We start from the raw sequence: 21,332 nt of genomic DNA on the forward strand, positions 1-21,332 counted from the left end.
TTTGCCTACTTCTGAGTGAAAAGGGCACTTAAAATGTACTTTGGCAAATTTGGCATTAAAATGCCATCCAAGAGTGGTCATATGAGACCAGTTATATACATTTATAAAATAAAAAAAAAGGCATTCATGCAAAAGCGCATTCATGAACATTTTTGAAGCAGAGTACAAAAGCAATTGACGAAATAAAACTAACCTTACCGCACTAATACAAACGGTTCGGCATTTTATGTGTGGATTACTGCTCCATCTTCAGTGAATTGGCACCTGGTTAATGGCTTGTAGCCTGTCAGGTCTGTGTATGTAATACCAACCCTACATCAACAATGGCATCAGTAACTGAAAACTATTGCGCTTGAATTATGATGCATCCATGCCCATATGAGTGCACCTTTAAGACACGCTTTTATGTGACCAGCGTGCCTTGTACTAAATGATAGTTAATAGGAGGTTGCATGAATTAAACATCAAATGGTGTCAACGTAATGTTCCTGGAGCGTGGTCCGTTTTGTGCGTGGCTGACCCGGTGCTTCGAGGGGGACCGCACCGTGCTACCCCGGAGAGCGCGCTCAATAATGCATGCACGTCATTAGAAACCAGAGATGGCCGGTGTATACAGCCGTTATTTCCTGGGTGACGCAAGTCAGGGCGAGGTGCTGACAGCACAGCGCCAGCCGCACCCCACATGACAGAAAAGAAAGTCTTTGAAGAAGAGGACGTATGACTATTTTCCCGCCTTTTCTACCAATAGAGAAGCCTTGTAACTTTACCTCAGCTGCCTGAAAAGTACAGATGTGCATCTTTTCTGGGTTACTAGTGGTACATGGTGTCACAATTTACTGACCCAGAGGCCCCGGCTGCCTTCATCTTTTATTCAAACCGGGATTAACGGCGCGAACATCTAAAGGCGATTAGCACGAGGTTAACGGCTCAATCACCGCGCGCCCCTTCCATGCCCCACCATTTACGCGGGCTTTTAAAAGCTATCTGATCGCGGTCGTGTCCGGTGTTTTGTAAACCAGTAACAAGGCTTTTCGGTTAGTTTGATGTTACAATTGTAAATAATACTATTTAAATAGTCAGTAAATTAGGGTCCTTAAAAACTGACAGAATGAGAAACTGTTTTTATATATTTTTAATATCTTGCAGAGTTTAAAAATACAGCTACCGTGGTGTGTGTTATGTCTATTATTTTAAATTTGACTGATGATTTATACTTTATATTTGGTGTAAGGCACTGGGCAAGTTTGAACATGTCTAATGCAAAGCACTGTTCGAACCCTGACACAGGTCAGCGGATAAATTGTTATTAGCTATCTCATATTGTCTGGAGCTCACATTCAGCCATGCAAAATGAGAGGTTGTGTTAAATTGTAATTACTTTAAAGCAGGAAAAAGTCTATTTCCTGGATTTTATATATATTTGAACATACCCTGATAGCACACACATTTTTGAAGACAAATAAAGAATGTTATAGGAATATTCTGGGTTCAATACAAGTTAAGCTCAGTCAATAGAATTTATCACATAATGTTGATTACCACAAAAATTAATTTCAACTTGTCCCTCTTTTTCTCAAAAAAGCAATAATCAAGGTTACGGCGAGGCACTTACAAGTGAATGGGTACCGTTTTTGGAGGGTTTAAAGGCAGAAATGTGAAGCTTATAATTTTATAAAAGCACTTACATTAATTATTCTGTTAATACTATATATATATATAGCCGTTAAGTTGTTTAAATCGTCATTTTGCGGCAGAGCAGACAATTGTTCTAGGGGGAGGAATTTCTAGTTATTTGTCAATGAAGTTAAGTCATTGGCAACAAAGTTCTAAAATTGTATATAACTTTATACAGAAGAGGTCAGTAAGCAATTTTGTAACTCTAAAATCATGTTAACACATATTGTTTACATCTTGTGGCTATACTTTTGAAGCAGTGTGTATTTTAACGTTTACAGATTGGCCCCATTCACTCCCATTGTAAGTGGCTCACTGTTACCCAGATTTTTGATTTTTTAATGAAATGGAGGGACAAGTCAAAATTATTTTTTGTGGTAGTCAACATTACATAAGTGCTGTTGCTTCAGCTTAATTTGTATTGAATCCGGAATATTGAATGAATGAATGATAAATTTATATAGCGCTTTTCTGACACTACACACAAAGTGCTTTACATAGTGAACAGGGGACTCTCCTCAACCACCACCAGTGTGCAGCATCCACCTGTTTGATGGGACAGCAGCCATAGTGCGCCATTACTCTCACCACACACCAGCTATTGGTGGAGAGGAGAGAGAAGAGTGATAGAGCCAGTTCATGGATTGGGATTATTAGGAGGCCATGATTGAGAATATTCCTTTAAAGGAATAGTTCACCCAAAAATGAAAATTCTCTCATGATTTACTCACCCTCCTGGCATCCCAGATGTGTATGACTTTCTTTCTTCTGCAGATCACAAATTAAGATTTTTGAAAGAATATCTCCACTCTGTAGGTCCTCACAATGGAAGTGAATGGGTGCCAAAATTTTGAAGCTCCAAAATCTGCATAAAGGGAGCATAAAAGTAATCCATATGACTCCAGTGGATAAATCCATGTGTTCAGACACAATATGATAGGTGTGGGTGAGAAACAGGTCAATATTTTAGTTAATTGTATCATAAATTCTCCTCTCTGCCCAGTAGGGGGTGATATACACTAAGACTGAATCACCAAACACAGAAGAAGAAGAATGGGAATGTGAAACTGAAACTGAAGTGGAGATTGACTGAGCAGGGAGGAGAATTTATAGTAAAAAAAAAAAAAAAGGATTTAAATATTGATCTGTTTCTCACCCACACCTATCATATTGCTTCAGAAGAAATTGATTTAACTGGAGTTGAACTGGAATCATCTGGAGTACTTTTATGTTGCCCTAATGTGGATTTTGGAGCTTCAAAATTTTGGTACCATTCACTTGCATTGTATGGACCTACAGAGCTAAGATGTAATTAAAAAAATCTTCATTTGTGTTCAGCGAATGAAAGAAAGAAAGTCACACATCTGGGATGGCATGAGGGTGAGTAAATGATGAGAGAATTTTAATTTTTGGGTGAACTATCCCTTTCAGCTTTGGGAATCTATTCAAGGATACAAAGTGAGACATAATGTATGGTGTATTACAACACCAACCACTTTTTTTTTTTTCTTGGACAAAAGAAAGGTTTAAGTGATCTTGGTCTAAATGCATTACGTATTGATTCATGCCCATGGAACTGTGAGATGAAGTGCCACTTCATCACTGAGTTGCCAGGTAGATTACAATACCCCTGTAGCTTCTTTCTGTTTAAATCGTTGAAATGTTACATATTTGTCTTTTTCTTCTGTGGTGCATTTAATTAAAGCAGAGACTGATGGGATTACCTTGGAGGTAATGGTTAGCACCCTGGTAATGTCCAGACATTTAACACACACAAGTAACCCTAGTCATTTTGGGTGTTTGGTGTATTTCAGATCAACGGCTGAAAGAGTTGCTGCTGATGCATTTACTGGAGATGTCCACATATGTTAAATGTAATTAATTTCACAACAGTCAGCAAACCACAGTGGTTAAATGTTGATTTGAACAACATACTCTCAACATGCTAATAGCTACATTGTCAGCTCAATGTACCCACACCTAAGGAAAGATGCAGCCTTCATATACATGTTACTATCTGTTGAAAAGGGTGAATTATATAACTACAGGATGTTGAAGTGTCTGACTTGGTTGTTTGGGAACACTTTTGTGTGTAAAACAGCCCTTTCTGTGGCTACAAGCCTGAGGAGAGTCGCAGACATGCTACACTCACTTTGGCTCAATCTCTCTCAACCAGTACACACATCTATACATGCACACACAAAGGCCAGGCCCCCTCAGAACCATATCATTGTACCAAAACAAAGTCTACATAATTCATGAGCTCCTCACCAGATGAAAAGAGGGACAGATTCCTTTACCTGTCCATTATTCAAAACCCCTCTGGACATTGGGTAGCATCCACAACACAGTTGCTAATTTAAAATACAAGTTACAAAACACACACCTCAGAAGCTCAAACATAAGCCTAATTAGCTAGTTACAATAATGCAAGCAGTCCATGGTCAAGGAAACAACATACATTTGGTTGTATATTCGGAGTACTTTTAATCATAACAGATGTAAAAAAAAAAAAAAAAATATATATATATATATATATATTGTTGAAAATGTACTAAAATTAGATTTTCTTAATTATCAATCTTCCCCATAAGCTGTCTTATGGATCCTTATCCTTTGGCACCAGCTGGCAGAGTTGAGTGAAGTCATTGAGACGCATTCATTCATAAAGCGAGAAACATGATAGCGGATTTAAAACTACAAAGGGCATCAGTCAAATCCCGACCAGACAATTAAGAAATGCAAGAGTAGTCAAATTGTCCTGGGACTGAGGGATTAGGGCAGAGAAAGGGAGGATGAAGAGCAAGAGGGGAGGTAATGGGAAGAAGGGATGTTGACTTAAAGGAATATTCCAGGTTCAATGCAAGTTCTGCTCAATTAACATAATTTGAGGCATAAAGCAAAAATTGCAGTTACAGTGAGGCACTTACAATGGAACTGTATTGGGCAGTCCATAAATATTACACACCGTTTCAAAAGTATAGCTACAAAATGAAAATATTATTCCTGTTAACATGATTTTAGAGTGATAAAATCACTTACTAACCTTATCTGTTATCTGTTTATCTGTTATATCCATTTTACAACTTCGCTGCCGTGACAACGAAACCCTGTACTCCCGGTATTACATATAATGTTACACAGATAAAGTTAGTAATCACACTAAATCATGTTAACACGTATAATGGTTACATCTTGTGTTTAAACTTTTAAAGCAATGTGTATTTTAGCATTTATTGACTGGCCTCATTCACTTCCATTGTAAATTTTTTTTGTTTTTTTTGTCTTTTCTCCCCAATTTGGAATGGCCAATTCCTAGTGCACTCTAAGTCCTCGTGGTGGCGTAGTGACTCGCCTCAATCCGGGTGGCGGAGGACGAATCTCAGTTGCCTCCGCGTCTGAGACCGTCAATCCGCACCTTTTAATCACGTGGCTTGTTGAGCGCGTTACCGCAGAAATGTAGCGTATGTGGAGGCCCACGCTGTTCTCCGTGGCATCCACGCACAACTCACCACATGCCCCCCCCCCCCCCCCCCCCCCCACACCATTGTAAGCCTTTTTTAAGTAAAGGGGGATGAGTGGATTTTTTTTTTTCACCATTCACTTTCACTGCATCTTTTTTATTTCATACAATGACAGTGAAAGGTGACTTAACCAATATACCTTTGTCATTCTACTTAACTCCTTTTGTGTTCCATAGAAGAAATAACATCTTAAAGGTATGGAACGACATGAGAGTAAGTGATAACAGAATTTTCATTTTTATGTGAACTAGCTCTTTAATTACTGTATGTAACATACCCATATCTTAGTATGATTTTGTATCAGAAAGCAGATAAAATTTCAGCCACTGAATTAAGGCCTTAGTGCTATGATGACTAAACTCAACTTTAACTGACATTGTATTGGCATCTTCTCCTGCTTCTATCTCTTCCTCTCTGATCCTCTTGTCATCCAAAGTCCATTCTGAGTATTTCTGTCTTTTTTTCAGATTTGTTCTGTAACGCAGATGGAAGCATTGGTAAGTTAAGATCTGTTACTCTGCGCTGTATAGCCGTTCGTAACTGAACAGAATTCCGTTTCGCTGTATTACTGGAGATACCTATCCCTCCTCCCCCTCCTGTTACAGTGTTCCTCTTCTCTTTTGCATGTCTCAGGTTTTTAATGACAAGAGCTTGTTGTCTCTGTGATGGAAACAATGGTGGTTTGAACCCATTTACTAAGAAAGGTGAGGAGCCTGTGCCAGCTGTTGCGTGGCGTGTAAGACCAACCCAAGTTACTTTTCTGGGCGTGGCTTCTTTTAGTGTTGCAGTGTGGCGTAGTCGTGGTAATGGGGAGGTTTGTGTTGTGGTTTCCGTAGTACTGAGGTGGCGACCATTATAGGTTTTCTCCTCAATCGCCAGTAACAGATCTTTAACGTGCTGCCCTGTTCTGGGAGATGCACCTTTCTCTGAGTAGAATGTCTGCAAATTCTCCAACTTGTGATCATCATGTTGATGTTCAGATTCCAACCCTTGATATTTGTCAGAGTAGGCTGGTCTCAGATTTTGTGGTTTGATTAATGGGTTCATTGTCTGGGAGTCTCTAGAGTTGTCTGTGTTTACAGTGGCATCACAAGGAGCTGAGTCACAGAGTTTGGTGTCACTCCCTTCTCTGCAGGAACACTTAGATGGTGAGACACAAAGGATCTCCTTTTCACCAATAGTTGAGACTGAAATATACACATGCAGACAAATTCTGTAAACTCTGGAAACTGAGTTTGCACAAACACCCATATTCATTTGCTGCAGATAAATTAATTGCACTATATGAATATTGAGGTTCTGAAATCATGAATCTACTTGAGGTTTGCCAATCATCAGAGCCAATCTAAATCCAAAACAATTAACACAGAACGTGATGAAGCAATAATTACATCTAAGAAAGACAATTACTTCCATAAGCAAGAGTATTACCCTTAGGAATCAGTCCATCATGCGTCTCAACAAGTATAGCAATCTCATTAGCTGTGAAATTATCCACGTGCAATGTGGTGGGCAAATCGGTTCTATCCATTAGGCTTGGCTGCTTTGGTCTGATTGTCTCTGCTGGCCTTTTCTTGTCCTGCGATTGGCTCCTGTGGGTCTTACTTGTCTGTTTTGAGTTCCTCTCATTGGCTGCGTCATTTTGAAGAGGCTAGTAAAGAAATAGGGAGTTAATTGTGTGACCATGTGTCTCACACAAGTATCATTGTTTGTTTGGATGATTTAATTACTTGATGGATGTAGGTGGTAGAAAAGTTGGACAAATCACCTGCTGTTGAATTTTTGCACCTGCATTACTTCTACTCTCTGCAAGCCCTTATTCAGAAGATTCCATTCACTATTCTCTTCTCTCTGAGAACAACAACTGACATGTTACAGTAGCTATATTCAAAAACCTAGCTGTCTCTACCTAGACAGCTTTTTAAGGCATCATACACATGCATCAATCATTAAATCATAAAAAACCCAAACATTAACAAAACAACAACAACAAAACAACATGGTCTAATAGAATCACGTTTCTATACCTACACTTTTGCAAAATTATTTTTATGTGGCTCATTGTACGTATCGTAGCAGCTTCCTGGTGAAATAAACAATAACTTTGTGACAATGTCTCTTGCTTAGTCTTGAAGGAGGAAGCGGGGGCCAGGTAAACGGTCCACGTAAATCTTTATTTTACACACTTTTTCTTTATAACACACATAGGATTGCTTTTCAGCACACCAGTGAACACACACACAGTGGACTGCTGTGTGCATCTCTCTCCCCTCCGGCAGTCTGGACTGCCCTTTTGTCCCTCTCCACTCTCACTGCAAACACAAAACAGCTGTTAGAGGTGATTTCCCACAGGTGTCAGTCCTTTCTGTTCTGTCTCTCCCGGCCTCGCTCTCTGCAAATGTTACTCGGCTATGCCCTCATCACCACATACCCCCATTGCCTGACTCAGGCTGGGGAGCCATCCGGCCTGTCACTTACTCTTCCCTCATTTCTGGAGAGGAAATCCGCAACAGCCATCTGCGCTCCCGGCCTGTGGACCACCTTGAACTTAAAAGGCTGGAGAGCTAGATACCAACAGGTGATCCGCACATTGGTATCCTTCATGCGATGGAGCCACCGGAGGGGGGCGTGGTCCGAACAGAGGGTGAAAGCACATCCAAACAGATAGTACCGGAGGGTGAGGACTGCCCACTTGATGGCGAAACACTCCTTCTTGATGGTGCTGTACTTAGTCTCTCTCAGCGAGAGCTTGTGACTAATGTACAGCACGGGACACTCCTCCCCCTCCACCATCTGGGACAGTACCACTCCCAACCCCCTGTCCGGTGCGTCCGTCTGCAAGATAAAAGGCAGAAAGAAGTCAGGAGAGTGAAATAACAGTCCGCCACAGAGTGCAGCTTTCACTTGCGTGAATGCCTGCTGACATGGCTCCGTCCACTGGACCAGACCCCTTTTTTAGTAAGATCAGTCAGCGGGCTGATGACGGTCAAATAGTTAGACTCAAACCTACGATAATAGCCAGCTCAGCTCCTTTTTGGTCTTAGGTCTTGGGCAGGCTGCAATCACTGCGGTCTTATCAATTTGGGGCCACACCTGTCCATGACCCAAGTGGAAGCCCAGATACCATACTTCCACCCATCCAACTGCACACTTCTTAGGGTTTACCGTGAGTCCCGCCCATCTCAACGACTTCAGGACAGCCCTCAGATGCTGCAGGTGCCGCTACCAGTCATTACTGTAAATAATGATATAATCCAGATAGGCAGCGGCGTAAGCGGCGTGCTGTCTAAGAATTTTGTCCATGAGCTGCTGAAATGTAGCTGGAGCCCCGAACAAACCAAAAGGAAGGATTACAAATTGGTGTAAGCCAAATGGTTTGGCAAATGCTGTTTTCTCACAGGACATGGGAGTTAAGGGGATCTGCCAATATCCCTTTGTCAAATCCAGTGTAGAATAAAAAAGCAAGCCATGCCTTAGCGATCAAGCAGTTCATCAATCCGAGGCATTGAGTTTGCATCAAATTTAGACACCACATTGACTTTTCTGTAATCCACACAGAACCAGACCGAGCCGTCACTCTTCGGAACCAGCACCACTGGGCTGGCCCAGTCACTGTGGGATTCTTCTATTACCCCCATATCTAGCATGGCCTTTAATTCTTCCTGAACCACTTTTTTTTGTGTTTGAGTAATCAGTAGGGACGACTGCGTACCACTACCCCTGGGGTCATTTCGATATGGTGCACTATTAGATTCATACGACTGGGAAGAGGCAAGAACACATTGGAGAATTCTCCTTGCAACCTGGCAACCTCTGTGACTTGTCTCTGCAAGTGACCGGGGTGACTCGATCAGTGGCTTTTAAGTTCACCACCGGTCTAAGCTCCGCCCTCTCCAGCACCACCGTCGCCAAAGTCACAGGGACCACCTCTCTCCATGGTTTTAGGAGATTGAGGTGGTAAATCTGACATGCTTCACCTCTATCCGTTCGTTTAACCTCATAATCGATTTCTCCAACTCGCCATGTGATCTCAAAAAGCCCTGGCCACTTGGCGAGTAATTTAGAGCTCGATGTGAGGAGTAATACAAGGACTTTATCTCCCGGTGCAAATTCCCATTGCCAAGTACCCCTAATATACTGGAGCAAATTCTCTTGTGTGTGGAGTTTTGCTCTCAGGTCAAGAAAGTATTGAATTTCATTTTTGCTGTTTTAAGGTCCCTCCTCCGAATTTTCCCGCAGGACATCAAGCACGCCGTGCAGTCGACACCTGTACAATAATTCAAATGGACCCCGTGGAGGCTTGCGGGACCTCTTGTACTGCAAATAATAGGGGCTCGAGCCACTTGTCCCAATTTCGAGTGTCTTTGTGCACAAACTTATGAATCATATTCTTTAGTGTCTGATTAAATTGTTCGACCAAGCCGTCCATTTGGGGGTGGTAAACGCTGGTCCGAATTGATTTAATCCCCAATAATTCGTACAGTTCGCGTAGTGTACCTGACATAAACGTTGTGCCTTGATCTGTGAGGATTGCTTTCGGAATCCCCACTCAAGAGATTATTTTGAAGAGTGCCTCCGCAACGCTACGTGATGACATGTTGTGCAGAGGCACTGCTTCCAGGCTTCCGGATATCAAGTTGCGTATTCCACCAGAACCGACACAAAGCGATGCCTGCGTGCTGTCCACTCTAATGGCCCAACAAGGTCCATGCCAATTCTTTCAAAGGGGACCTCGATCAATGGAAGGGGGCACAATGGTGCTTTAGGGGTGGCCGCGGGATTCACCAACTTACATTCATGGCATGCCGTACACCACCTGCGAACATCCCCATGAATACCCGGCCAATAGAAACGGGCTATCAGACGGTTTAGTGTTTTTCACCGCCCTAAGTGACCCGCCATCGGATTATAATGAGCCATCTAGAATAACATTTCCCGATGGCTCTTCGATACTAGCAATTGGGTTGTATCCTCCTTTGTCTGAGCGTCCTGCGTCACTCGATACAATTGATCCTTAATAATTGAAAAATACGGATATGCAAGTGCAACGTCTGGCTGGAGGCGTTGACCATCAATCACTTTCAATTGATCCTTGCCTAAGGGTCTCGTCTCTAGCTGTTTTAGGCTGTAGACAGCACAGCAGCTCAGCAGGATTTGTAACAGAGCCATTATCTGTGTACATGACTGTACATGTGTGTTTGTGTTATAAATTTCAACTTTGTATATATTATATTTTACCTGCATGGTCTTGACTCCTTTCTGATGTCTAATGAGTTTTTTCAGCAGTAGATGGTAGGAAGCTAAGATGGCAGATGGTTTGTTGTTAATGACAGTATGGATGATATCAGAAAGACCATAGTCTAGAGATTCTGTCATGTAGTTTAACACAGCTAAATTTAGATCCTCAGGACGCAGCCTAAAGAAATGACAAAGCCCCACACATCCATGTCAGAAAATGTTGTTAAGAGGTTGCATTTTTAAAGATGCATATTGGTTTCTCCGACCATTTTTGTTTTTTTGTTATTTTGTGTCTGTGCTTTTGGTTAACAAATGCAAGTACCTGTTTTTATAAGTAACAGAATGAAGGGGTCTCTTGGCATAACCCTCATTCAACCATTTATCTTCCATTGCTGCTTTCACTGTGGGCCTTTTTGTTGGATCTGGCTCCAACAGAGATAAGACAAAATGTGCAGCCGCTAGAAAGAAAGAAAAGGAGAGATAATCAAAAACTTGGCATCTTGATATATTAATGCTGCTAAAGTAGCCTCAAAACTTTACCTTAACTTTATACAGAGTATCTCAACACTGATTTGTCAGAGGAGTGTTTGTGTGTCAGATCTAGATTGAACTCCTCGGGGTGTCACTTACAGAAGGCAGATCAGATTCTAGCACTTTGCTCCCCTGTGCCACCTTCTCAATTTAGGGGGGCTCCAGAACAGACTGCCAGCTTGGTACTGTGCTGGCCTTGTCTCTCTCTCTCTCTCTCTCTCGTGTGTGTGTGTGTGTGTGTGTGTGTGTGTGTGTGTGTAATGTGGTGAAGGTAGTGTTTGTGCAGTAGACAGTGATGATCACATTTACTCATTCACTTAGAGTACCATTACAAGCAGTCTAATGCAGTCAGTATGCAAACAAAGTAGGGCGATGAAAACACACACTCAGACAAACACACATGATGACTCATACTGTAAATAGTCATTTAGTTGATGCTTTGATCCAAATCAACACAGCAAAATGACTACTTATTACATACTGAAAATATATGCACTTGTATCTGTTCCCTTAAATTTTAGGCCTACTTTAATGCTTACTCTAGTGCTTATAGATCTTAGTGCTACATTTGACACGATAGATCATGACATTCTCTTGAATAGGCTGGAGAATTATGTTGGCATTAGTGGACTTGCATTGGCATGGTTTAGGTCCTATTTATCAGAACGCTACCACTTTGTATGTGTAAACAAGGAATTGTCAAATCAAACAAAAGTTAAGTATGGAGTGCCACAGGGATCAGTTTTAGGGCCTCTGCTTTTCTCTTTATACATGCTTCCCCTGGGAAATATTATCAGGAATCATGGAATAAGTTTCCACTGTTATGCTGACAAAGCCCAACTTTATATTTCTTCTAAACCCAATGAAAATTCACAATTCTCCAAATTAGCAGAGTGTATCAATGAAATCAAAGATTGGATGGCCAGAAATTGACTTCTACTAAATTCTGACAAAACAGAAGTACTAATTATTGGACAAAAACCTCTAAAAATAAGCCGCTAAAATATAATTTTACTCGATGGATATACTGTTACGTCGTCTTCTACAGTGAAGAACTTGGGTGTAATATTTGATACCAATCTGTCCTTTGAAAATCAAATTACCTATGTTTGTAGTACAGCATTCTTCCACCTCAGAAATATTGCTAAGTTAGGACACATGCTCTCTGTTGTTGATGCTGAAAAACTAATTCAAGCATTCATGACCTCAAGACAAGATTATTGTAATGCATTACTGGGAGGATGTCCAACAAGTTCAATAAATAAACTTCAATTGGTTCAAAATGCAGCTGCCAGAGTGTTAACTAGAATCAAGAAATATGATCATATTAGCCCCATTTTATCATGTTAAATTTCATCTTAATTTTAAAATTCTGTTAACTATATACAAAGCTTTGAATGGTCTAGCTCCACAGTACTTAAGTGGCCTTCTGACACGCTATATTCCATCACGTTCATTACGATCACAAAATTCTGGCTTGTTAATAGTTCCTTGAATATCAAAATACACAAAAGGAGGTAGATCCTTTTCCTATTTGCCTCCTAAACTATGGAATAGTCTCCATAAGTGTGTCTGTGTTTGGGACACTGACACACTCACTCAGTTTAAGTCTAGACTAAAGGCTCATCTATTTAGTCAGGCATACACCTAATTTATCCATCAACTCAAAATTAGGCTGCTTTAGTTTTCCTCTGGATTCATATCCCGAGGTTACCAGAGCCGGCCAGATCCAGCTCTGTTCCTGCTTGGTGTCAGACTCCACTGCTATGTGTCTCTGAGTGATGACAACTAAATGCAGCCGGTGATAGTCAGACATCACTTCAGTCATTTACGATGGACTTCAGAGGATGAACTAATGCCAACTCCAACTGTAAGACATCGGATGCTTCATATGCCACTGCCTGAACCTTGGACTTAGGATGGACCCCACCGAACCTCACCGAAATGACCTGCCAGTTGAACTACGATGCACCTCATTGATCTCTGCCTGCATCACCTTTGTCTATTGATGGACTACTCTCTTGAAATGGAATACATAGACTATCATTTAATTGCCAGCAAAAGCCTTCATCAGCCAACCAACAAAGGACAATGCATCTATGTGAACTTCTGCAGTAATCCAGGATGGACTTCTTCAAAGACATTAGTCATTAATCTTACAGTTCATATAAAATCTTTTTATTTTAAACACTCGACCTTAACACTTACTTAGTTTACTAATCTTAAACCATGACCTGCACTGCACATAAATACTAATATTGGCATTATATTCATGCTGATTAGCCAGAGGGTAACTGGCCGCCACAGTGAGCCTGGTTTCTCCCATGGTTATTTTTCTCCATTAACCAACATCTAATGGAGTTTTGTGTTCCTTGCCACAGTTGCCTTCAGCTTGCTCACAGGGGTTCTAAATACAATTATTATGTAATTATTTAATTTTTACACACAATTTACAATCATATTTAATCAAACTACACAACAATCACTCTAAGACTTCATAGATATTACAGTTTCATTTTCTGTTAAAGCATGATTTACTGTAAAGCTGCTTTGAAACGATGTGTGTTGTGAAAAGCATTATACAAATAAAAATGACTTGACTTGACTTTGATGGTCTACGTTTTAATAAACAATTTAGATGCTGCTTTAGGAAACAGGTGGTAATCCACCATTATGTAATGCAAGGTATGTTACAATGATCTAATGTAATGATATTGGGGAAACCCGGCAGGGTTCAGTTCCACTAGCAGACATTTTACATCACAGTTTGTTTATATCTGAAGGTCTATTTTTGTGATTGGTGAATATCCACTGTTATTAATATTAATGATGATCAATATTAATGTGCCAGATTAGATGATCTCACAATCTGATAGACAAGAAGAACACTTTGAAATGCATCACTGCCCTCAGCACCTTTTATATCTTCTCTCATTCTTTTGTCTTTTTCTCTCTGAGATGATCTTGTCCTGATGAAGAACCTCCTAAGGGATTAACCTTTAAGTGTTTACACCTCCATTTGGATGACCTTGATTCATAAATTAAGCTGTTTGTTATTCTAAATATGTCTATGGAAGGTTCTCATCTAGATAGCACACAAGTAAACGTGTGAGTGCATGCATTTTACCTTTGCTGATGTCTAATGGTATTGCACTGATTTCTCCATTCACCATTTTCTGATGGAGTTGCTTAATGTTGAAGGGCTCCACTGTAAATGGCAATGTGCCAGTCAACATGGCAAACATACTTACACCCCTGCACATATGTAGACACAGAAACACACACACAATGTTAATCAACATCCTCAAAAGACACCCTTTTGAGGTTAACATTAATAAATCTTTTATAAGACATTATTAACATAATCACATATAGTTGCTCCTACAATCTACACATATATTGTATAAAATTACATACTTATAAAAAGTCATTATTAGTACAAATACACACATACTGTGTGTACTTACACAGACCACACATCCACTTTAGGGCCGTACTTCCTGTGGGCCAGCAGTTCAGGGGCAGCGTAAGCAGGACTGCCACATTGAGTATTCAATAGCTCCAAAGAGAGAGAATCTGCCTTCAAAGTGTTACTCAGACCAAAGTCTACACACAAATGCACATACACAGATGTTGGTGTACTCATATAAAAGTCAGCATAAAGACACACTAAAAAATCCACTGTTTCTAATATAGACACTACCAATTGAAGTTTGTCCCATTGGAACTGTTCAACAGTGTTTCTCTTTTTAACAAACATTTGTTTACAGTTAGTTTTTTTAAACCTAAAATAGTAAATACATTTGTTTGTTTATTTTTACATTTCAAGAAATGGTCTTGTGATTTTGGCATTTCCTGTGGGATTACTTTAAAGTGTTTCATCAGTCATAAGTCATGCTAGTAGTGTTAGCTTAGCATTACAGCAAGTACGCTTTAAGAAAAGCTTGTAACTTTAGATTAAATTGATGTACATACTGTATGCACACCATGTAAAAAGGGAAAAAGCCAATACACACCCAAACAGACACACTCACCTACAATCTTAATGTTGTTGTGTTCATCTAGTAGAAAGTTCTCAATCTTCAGGTCCCTGTTTAAACACACAGTACATACAGTAATGGGTTAGTTAAAAAAATACTTGCATACACAGATATTCCTGGCAGGTCCAACTGATATGGAACACAGATCATCTTTTTCCATGTGCTGGAATCAATGACCAGCCATGGACCTTCAGCTGCACTCAAAATATAATGAAACTATGTCAATTAAAAAGGGATTTGAATTAAAGACCAGACCTATGAGTGTTATTGATAGTGATATCACAACTTGGTGGTCTTTTATGTTCCAGTCCTTCTGCCAGATTTTACTTTTACTCATACACCCCCCTCCCTTTCTATTCTCTTACACCCTTCCTTCTCCTTTTATTCTTCTATGTAATAAACACACACACGTTGGTGACCGCACACTCCTCACATTTAATATGAAATTGTATGAGAAGCCCATAAAAATATCACAGACCTCAAAGCTATTTTCATTTTTCTCCCTTTTTACAGACATGGCTGACATCTTAAAGCTCAATGGGCAGCTTAGTGTGCCTTAACACATGCAGATGCTATCCCTAAACTGTCTGAAGTATAGAAAAAAAGCTTAAAGGAGTTGAAAACTACCCCAAATGTGTCTGTATTTAAATTCTCTAACAGGCATGGTGTACACTAGGGAAAACTGGACCACTGTCCAGCAGTTTGGCTTTTGTGTGTGTGTGTGTGTGTGTGTGTGTGTGTGTGTTTTATAGTGATGTTAGTAGAAACTGATTTAAGGACATAGGATAAGTGTATGTAAAACCAGTCGATAATATAGTTTGATTTGATTTGATTAATATTATTCGAAGTGTGTGAACTGTTGAACTGAGAAGGCCATGAACCGCACAGACCTGCACCCTCCCTTCGTTACCATGGGGACTGTACATATGTTGACTAACTCGTGGGATAGCCAAGTGTGTGTGTGAGTAAGTTAATGTATATTCTTTGATCCTTGACATATCCTAATAAAGGCTCTTTACAGAGGGGAGTGTGTGTGAGAGAGAGATCTACATTATGAAGGTTCATCGTGGGACTCCATTATTAAGGAAGTCAGTGAATGATGTGTTAACCACAGTGGTCCTGGCTGATGATGTCATGAGAAGCCAATGGCTTTCCCACTCTTACCTCAATTAGACTCAACAGGCAGAGAAAAACTACACACATAGTGAGACTTTAGAAGCTAATGAGGACCTCTCATAAATGGACTGGTTTCTATACTAAGACAGTGATAGGATTTACTGTACCCTACCCCTAAACTTAACCCTCACAGAAACCTGTTGAGTTTTTTAGATTTAAAGCGAAACATTATTTGGTCAATTTATGAGCATTTCAAATGTCCTCAAAAGTTGGTTTTCAAGATTTCAATATATTTGTAAGGACATTTTCAAAAACTTGGCCCTCACAAATTAAGCCAACCTAGATTAACACAACAAACATTTTCGCTCTTTTTTGCACTTTTTTTTTTTTTTTTTTTTTGCAAACACACACTGTTAAAATCTGAAATACTGCACTTCATTATCTTAAGGGCAACTCTTATAACTAGAGTCAGTCATTCAGCTTAGCACCCACTCAACTCTCTCTCACCCACTCAACTTTTCCTTTTTTGTGAGCCTCAAGTAAATTATGTGACTGTGGCGACATCGAATTTTAAATAAACAAAACCTAGCTCCTTACCCTGAACCTTAAACCTAAACCAAACTGATTGTGTCATAAAAAGCAAATATGAGATGAAAAACAGATTCGTTTTCTAAGGTTAAAGCTCCATTTGTTTTAAAGCAACATAATCTACCTCCCTACCATAAACCTTAAACCTAAACCCGACCAATAGTGTCATAAAAAGCAAATGTGAGATGAAACATTTTTATGGTTAAATCTCTATAGATTTTAAAGCAACAAAACCTAATTTCATATCCTACCCTAAACCTTAGACCTACATCTAACAGATAGTGTCATAAGAAACAAATTTACATGAAAAATGCAATTGCTGAATCAACCATGTCATTTTGTGGTGCATCTATGACACTTTCGATTCCTATGCAAGCTCTTCATGACTTAAAGTCCATTCCTTTGCAAGTGTCTTTCTTTCAGTTGAACTACTGCCCAACTGTACTGCATTTGAACAAGATTGTAAATATAGTTGGTTATGTAATGCAAACGTTAAAATGTATTGCCTTATAAGGTATGCACTACAGTAAAAATATCTGGATGTCATAAGATAGCATTGTTTGAGGAACAGGGCTAAAAGTAAGTGTATATGAACTGATAATCTACCCTTTTACTTGTGATTTGTGTGAAAGGGAATAAAAGTCATTGTTGTTTTAGTGCCTCTGTTCATTTCACCGGGAAAGTGCCGCAATACGTACAAGCAGCTACGTAAAAATTATTTTGCAAAAATTGAGGTATAGTAACTACTTATTTTGGGGTATGTTCCTTTTATTTAGGTGCATCTGCTTGTATTGTTGTCCGTGTTTTGTACATTCATTGAGTATCTGTGTGACACTATGTGCACACTATGTTCTTTATGTCAGTTCATCACCTGTGAACTATCCCGTGCCTGTGCAGGTGTTCCACTGCAGACAGTATCTGGCGGGTGAACCTGCGCACCTCTCTCTCCTCCAGCCGCTTGCGTTCACAGATTCTGTCCATCAGGTCTCCTCCTCCGCACAGCTCCATGGCCATGTAATAGCAGTTCTCCGTCTCTAGCGTCTCCAGCAGCAAGACGATGTTCGGATGGCGGATAATTTGGTGAATTCGGGGTTCACGTTTCATGTTCTTTAAAACATACAAATCCTGACGAGCCTTCTTCTTATCTATCACCTTGATCGCCACCTGAGAGACAGTAACAGAAATACTCAGTTATGTTTATATCAACTTTGTCTGATTGTCTGAAAATTACTTGGGTGAAGAAAAGATAAACACAAATGAGAACTATATAGAGTAAAAGCTATAAGATGAATATCTCATATAATTTGGTGAATGAAAAAGTAGAAGAATTTGGTGACTGTTGAACAAGATTGTTAATATAGTAGGTTATGTAATGCAAATATTAAAATGTATTGCCCTATATGTCATGCACTAGAGTAAAGTAAAATTGAACTCTTGAGTTTTGATTGCAGACATTGGTGATATTTCTTCTGAATCTCTAAAGGAGACACATGTGAGATCACTTGAGTCTTTTTCTCAGGAGAAAAATCTGAGAAGCTGTAAACTTCATTATCTCTCTATTTTATCTCGTTGTCTTGGACCAACAACTGAGACACTAAATTTGTGATTTTTCTTTCCTATGGGACAATCAAGAATATTGTTTAAAAAAATAATAATAAATCTTTATTTCTAGGTTTTCATATTTAAAGTTATGTGTTTGATAGCCAAGAGGAACAGCCACTGGCTCTAACCTTCATTCTAAATCTCAAAAGTTCTTTGGACATGGATGAATGCTCTTGAACTGTGTCTGAACCTTCTTAATACAACCTTTAAACTCAATCAAGCATATTGTTCTAATACTCATATGAAAGGCTTTGGATCATGTGAAATATTATACATATACTATATCAAAACCAGGACCATGGTGTTATAATATTCTTCTATTTTTCTTCTTATAAAAATAATAATAAATATCTTTTTAAAATGCCTTTCTTTAAAGAACAAACACTTGCAGCAACTCTGGCCCAATTGTGTCTTCCTGCACCTTAAGTGTGAAAAAGATTAAAAATGTGTGGGTTTTCCTCATATTTCCTGATTTCCTGTTACATTTACCTATCACAAAGTATAAAGATTCTAATTTGAAAATAAGAAACTAAAAATCATGACAGCATTACGTCAACTCTGTGCAAAAGTGATGTGGACAAGGTTAGACAGCATTAGTTTGCTGTCCATACAGTAATCGTGAGGCTTTATCATGGCACATAACTAAAGAACTTTAAGATTAGAATTTACATTTTCAAATTCTAAAATTGACCTGGGGGTGATGTGTGCTGATCACCATAGCAACCTGTTCAGGTAAACAGAGTGGTTAGGAAGGACTCAGTGATCTGTATAAGAACTGCTAACATATACACGCATACAGGCCAGACTTACTGACCTGTGAAAGCTCTGTTCACCACAGTGAAAAGAGAAGGACAGGTAGAGCTAAAATTTCTCTCTCTCTCTCTCTCTCTCTGCCTGTCTATGTCATGTTGAAAAGAAAAGTTGTCCAATATAAGGGGTCAATTTCTCAAAGGTCCAGCTATGTATTTTTTGGACATAATCTAGACATCTAATAACATGTTAATATTTCCTTTATAACATCATAAAATCATTCATGATAATCTCCAACAATAAGCTTGTCAGTATAATTTACTTAAAAATGCTACATAATATAATTAAATTAATCAAACACAATACATGCACAGTGTATATATGTAAAGGTAAATGTATACACACATATTATAGTCATTATGCAATGATGTCTAATGATCGTGGATGCATAGGGCATCAATTTGGCCAGGGCCGGCCCTGAATATAAAGGACCATGACAAAATTCATCCATGAAATTCCACTCACATTATTTGCTAAAAAAGCTAAAGTAGCATGTGGAACATTTTACAGCAAACCTCTGTAAATGTATGACTTTCTTTCATCTGTGAACACAAACAAAAAATTTTAGGAGAATTTCCCTACTCTGTAGGTCCATACAAGTGAATGGGTGCCAAAACTTTAAAGCTTCAAAAATCACGTCAAAATGACTCCAGTGGCTAAATCAATGTCTTCAGAAGTGATATTATAGGTATGGCTGAGCAATAGATAAATATTTATGTGCTTTTTTACTATAAATTATTCTCCCTGCTCCATCAATCTCCACTTTAACTGTCACATTCTTCATTTTGTGTTTTTGGTGATTTACATTCTTCATACATATTGCACTTACTGGGCAGGGAGAAGAATTTCTTGCAAAAAGTAATTTAAATATTGATCTCTTTCTCACCTACACCTATCATATCGTGTCTGAACACATGGATTTAACCACTGAAGTTATATGGATTACTTTTATGCCCTCTTTATGCGGATTTTGGAGCTTAAACATTTTGGCACCCATTCACTTGCATTGTAAGGACCTACAGAGCTGAGATATTCTTCTAAATAAAACATAATTTGTGTTCTGCTAAAGAAAGAAAATCATACACATCTAGGATGGCATGATGGTGAGTAAATGATGAGAGAATTTTCATTTTTAATTTCTCCAGGCCCTAACAGCAAATTGTTGTCAGTACCTTATTTGTAAGTCGCTTTGGATAAAAGCTTCTGCTTAATGACTAAATGTAAATGTAAAATCATTGAAACAATTACAATCTACAGAAATCCATTAAAAATGATTGCCATCTATTAGAAACATGCATGTTATTGTGATCTGTGATCATTAATATACAGACAATATCTGTGATACAAACCAGCCACTAGCAGTAAAGACTGTAACTGAAACTCACAATTTATTATGCATAAATATTCATCAGATCTATTACATTACCAAAATAAACAATCCCAAGCGCCAAAAGAGAACAAGCCAACAAACAATCCATGGTCACCCCATCAAACAAAATCTGCCTGACTTTACAGCAGACTTCGGAAGGAAAATAAGCTGATGCTGATTTGAGATACTGAGATGTGTCTTCCTGTGTTTATGGTTTATACCAGTATTTATGTGTTTGGGTGAAAAGATTATTATTGATGTGATGTGTGTCAGAGATAGGTAAGAGGGAGTCACTATGAAAACTGAGCAGACGAGACAGCATGAAAAATGGATGACAACCCGTCAGCACACTGATGACTGACACCCTCAATGTGTGACACTATTCCTTTGATTGACAGGCATCAGCATGTAAGAGACTGGGTGTGTGCCTCTTACCTTCTCTCCTGTACTGATGTGCATGCCCAGCATAACCTTGGCGAAGGACCCTTTGTTGATCATTTTGCCCACCAGGTAGCTGCCTACGCGTTTAGTATGAGGAAAGTTTCGGAGCAGGTCACGGGGCACTTTTCCAAGGCAGGGAGGTGCTGCCTGCTCCAGTTCCCCTGAGTCAGTCATGCTCCCGTCCAGAGATGACTTCAATGCAGCCGGCATGATGCCAGTAATGCCTGTTTGTTAGAAGCTCCGCTGGATGACACTTGGCGGGTAGGTATAGGGCGGAGGAAGACAGAGAGGCAATAGAGGAAGGGCATATGTGATGGAAGCTGGTCTCATTGGTTATTCTTTGCTGTTCCTGTCAAGGAGAATATCCACTCTTTTTGCCTTTTAGGTGAACATAGTCCA

General features: G+C 39.4%; 1 protein-coding gene across 1 annotated transcript; it reads right to left on the bottom strand.

Annotated features, from left to right (window-relative positions):
• Positions 1-5,235: 5,235 nt before the first annotated feature.
• Positions 5,236-21,143, bottom strand: LOC127418516 (uncharacterized). The gene is made up of 9 exons (XM_051659104.1): positions 20,928-21,143; positions 17,583-17,875; positions 15,002-15,057; positions 14,435-14,573; positions 14,095-14,222; positions 10,759-10,894; positions 10,125-10,614; positions 6,630-6,849; positions 5,236-6,385 (listed from the first exon to the last, which is right to left on the bottom strand). The coding sequence occupies exons 1-9, from the start codon at positions 21,141-21,143 to the stop codon at positions 5,625-5,627; spliced, it is 2,439 nt and encodes an 812-aa protein (XP_051515064.1). The 3' UTR covers positions 5,236-5,624.
• Positions 21,144-21,332: the final 189 nt, after the last annotated feature.

The sequence above is a fragment of the Myxocyprinus asiaticus genome, chromosome 28 (genome assembly GCF_019703515.2).
Source record: "Myxocyprinus asiaticus isolate MX2 ecotype Aquarium Trade chromosome 28, UBuf_Myxa_2, whole genome shotgun sequence".
NCBI classification, from domain to species: Eukaryota; Metazoa; Chordata; class Actinopteri; order Cypriniformes; family Catostomidae; genus Myxocyprinus; species Myxocyprinus asiaticus.

What these genes read in the sequence shown, in the direction of transcription:
- LOC127418516 (XM_051659104.1), bottom strand. Translation starts at nt 21,143, where the DNA reads ATGCCGGCTGCATTGAAGTCATCTCTGGACGGGAGCATGACTGACTCA. An exon ending in AGGCACGGGATAGTTCACAG is followed by an intron (nt 15,058 to 17,582) that starts GTGATGAACTGA and finishes GTGTTTAAACAG; the next exon opens with GGACCTGAAGATTGAGAACT. An exon ending in ACCATTAGACATCAGCAAAG is followed by an intron (nt 10,895 to 14,094) that starts GTAAAATGCATG and finishes CTTTCTTTCTAG; the next exon opens with CGGCTGCACATTTTGTCTTA.